Source organism: Poecilia reticulata, unplaced genomic scaffold (genome assembly GCF_000633615.1).
Source record: "Poecilia reticulata strain Guanapo unplaced genomic scaffold, Guppy_female_1.0+MT scaffold_125, whole genome shotgun sequence".
Lineage (NCBI taxonomy): Eukaryota > Metazoa > Chordata > Actinopteri > Cyprinodontiformes > Poeciliidae > Poecilia > Poecilia reticulata.
The window spans coordinates 1,150,222-1,153,051 of NW_007615013.1; the positions used below are offsets into that span (position 1 = coordinate 1,150,222).

General features: G+C 49.0%; 1 protein-coding gene across 9 annotated transcripts in view; it reads left to right on the forward strand.

Annotated features, from left to right (window-relative positions):
* Positions 1 to 2,830, forward strand: part of eps8a (EGFR pathway substrate 8a, signaling adaptor) — a 31,092-nt gene that overhangs the window by 9,992 nt on the left and 18,270 nt on the right. For 8 of the 9 annotated variants that reach the window (XR_001776233.1, XM_008401680.2, XM_017302970.1 and 5 more), the window contains exons 3-5: positions 112 to 179; positions 1,833 to 1,900; positions 1,979 to 2,140. Coding sequence is in view for 8 of the 9 variants with exons in the window: in XM_008401680.2 (XP_008399902.1) it covers positions 112 to 179; positions 1,833 to 1,900; positions 1,979 to 2,140 (298 nt within the window). In the remaining variant the exon portion in view is untranslated. Of the gene's footprint in view, positions 1 to 111; positions 180 to 279; positions 327 to 1,832; positions 1,901 to 1,978; positions 2,141 to 2,830 lie in introns of those variants that run through there. The other variant, XM_017302971.1, reaches the window with a different exon arrangement.

The following is a 2,830-nucleotide window of genomic DNA, read 5'->3' on the forward strand; positions in this document are numbered from 1 at the left end:
TGGATGGTTGGTTGGATGCCCAGTTGGATGGATGTTGGATGCCCAGTTGGATGGTTGGTTGGATGCCCGGTCGGCCTCCATGCGGTTCTGACCGATCCGTCTCTGTTCCAGCGGACTCGGCGCTCCGTCTCCAGAACCTCCCAGGAATAAAGCCAAGAGTGGTGCCAAAGCTCTGTATGGTGAGTCTGGTTCTGTTTTGGTTCTGGTTCTGTTCTGGTTCTGGTTCTGTGGACCTGGATCAACACCCCCTGCTGTCATCCTGACAGGACCAGAGGAATCGTATTTCCTTCGATCGTCTTCCAAACAGAAAAAGAAAAGTCAGAAAAGTAAGCAGTGTGACCCGGGCCGACCCAGTGTGACCCGGGCCGACCTGGACCGATACGGTCTGACCCGGTGTGTGGTTCTGATTCTGACATTTGGGTTCTGTCTGGAAGTTGTTCCGGTGGAACAAGCTGCTTTGCTCCACCAGAACCATCTAACCGGATCAGAACCCTGCAAAGCGCTCTGCTCTCTGTGCTGTAGCTGCCGGTTCTGGTTCTGGAGTCACATAGACCCAGAACCAGAACCATGAATAAGAAAGCTGGGCCTCCAGGATGGACCCAGTAAAACCAGTTAGAGTCCCAATCAGGTCTCAGCACAGAGGGAGGCGCTGTGTTTCCCAGCATGTTGTGGTTCCGAGTGTCGGCGGTTCCGAGTGTCGGCGGTTCTGAGTGGTTCTGTCCGTCCCTTTGGGGAGGCGGAGCCTAATCAGCTGTGATTGGCTCCTGCGGCCTCAGAACCGGCCACTTCCTGTTGACGTTTGGACTGGTTCTGCAGTGAAGCTGAGATGAGAGCAGACAGCAGCTGGGGTTTACGGAGCGTCCCTGAACGCATCAGGAGTTGATCTGCTGTGAGCGACTGATGACCGTCAGAACCAAGCGGTCCGATTGCTGATTGATGGATCAGTACTGAATGATCCGCTCCGGGTCTTATCTCCTCCCGCCGGGTCACCTGAACGTCCACAGAGCAGCTGAACGCTTGTGACCTTGAGTTAATCGACCTGCGTTACTGTAGCAATGGCGCCAACCTCAGAGAGGTTCTGGATCCTCCAGAACCGTCTGCGATCAGAACCCGGCGGAGAATCAGCAAAGGTCGCCGTCGGTCAGGATTTCCCTGAAACTGAGTCAGTGAAAAACTAAAATCTGACTCTGGGATCAAGAATCTGGAACCTCTGATGTGTCACTTTCCTACGGAAGAGGATTAGTGCCAGCAAACAATAAAAAACTATTAAGACTTTTTTTTTCTCAGAATCATAATTGTTTAGATCAGGGGTGTCAAACTCCAGTTCCGAAGGGCCGCTGTCCTGCAGTTTTTAGATGTGCCACAGGTACAAAACACCTGAATCAAATGGCTTAATTACCTCCTCAGTTCTCCAGAGCCTTGCTAATKAYYKAATTATTCTATTCAGGTGTGGTGCAGCAGAGGCACTTCTAAAAGTTGCAGGACACCGGCCCTCGAGGACTGGAGTTTGACACCCCTGGTTTAGATAGTTTCTGCACCCAGAGACAAATTTAGTCTGAAAATTAATTCGGGGCAGATTTTCGGTGTGGATAAAATTCAGGTTTACAAATCCTACAACCAGGAAGAAATAGTTTTTATATTCATCAGTTTTTATGCTGGCAACATATCTGACAGACGTTTAAGAATGCTTATATGGATTCTGACATGGACTCACCCAGAATTATTAGGATTTTTATGTTTTGTTTTTTGGCCCTAACCACCTTCCGTACTTTCCGTCAGAACAGGATGAACTTGTCAAATTCCCAAACTGAATGAATGTGTTGTTTGTTCAGAACAAAGGAAGAACTTCTCCAGAAGCAGCATCAACAGCCTGACCGACACGTCGCAGTACCAGGTGGAGGTGAGTTCTGCTGGTTCTGGTCCGACTCCGGCCGCCGGTTGGGTCTGCTGAAGTTTCAGGAACCTCTCCGTCTCTCAGCACCTCACCACGTTCGTTTTGGACCGGAAAGATGGGATGATCACGGTGGACGACGGCGTGCGGCGGCTGCGCCTGCTGGACGCCAAGGGGAAGGTGTGGACGCAGGAAATGTTGCTGCAGGTGGAGGACAAGGCGGTCAGCCTCATCGACCTGGACTCTCAGGTAGGACAGGATGTCCAGAACCAGAACCTGTTACAACCTCTGGCTGGTTCTGGATCAACATGTTTCTTTTATCTGGGTGTGCAGATCTGAGCTGGTAGGAGTCTTGGGACGCCGCCCTGAGGAATCCCACTGGATTCATTCAGCTCCAATAATTCACATTTATTGAATTATGTGAGATCTATGCCTTACATAGATCTATGCCTTACATAGATCTATGCCTTACATAGATCTATGTGAGGCATAGATCTATGTAAGGCATAGATCTATGTGGAGTAGAAACAGTTGGGTCTGATGCAGGGCTGGGCGATGTATCGAGTATATTCAATGTATCGCCATATTTCCAATTTACGATAGTTAAAATGACTATCGCAGCTATGGAGTATAAGTTTCCGTTCAAATAAACTTTTGCCGTCAAATTCACTGCGAGTGGTTTATCCAACACCCTGTGAATGCATCACTAGTCCCTGCCCCCTCCCAAACTGAGAATGTTCTACCAATCACGCTGCGGAGAAAACAAACATGGTGACAGCGAGAGTTTGAGCCGTGAATGAGACGGAAACTGAAGAGCAGTCAGATGAACTAGTCTAGTTCCGGACAGAATCGGCGCTGGATCAATAATTTGTCAGTAGTTTGGATTTAATATGGAGGATGTCGAACAAAATGAGGTAATTTGCAAGACATGTTGTAAAA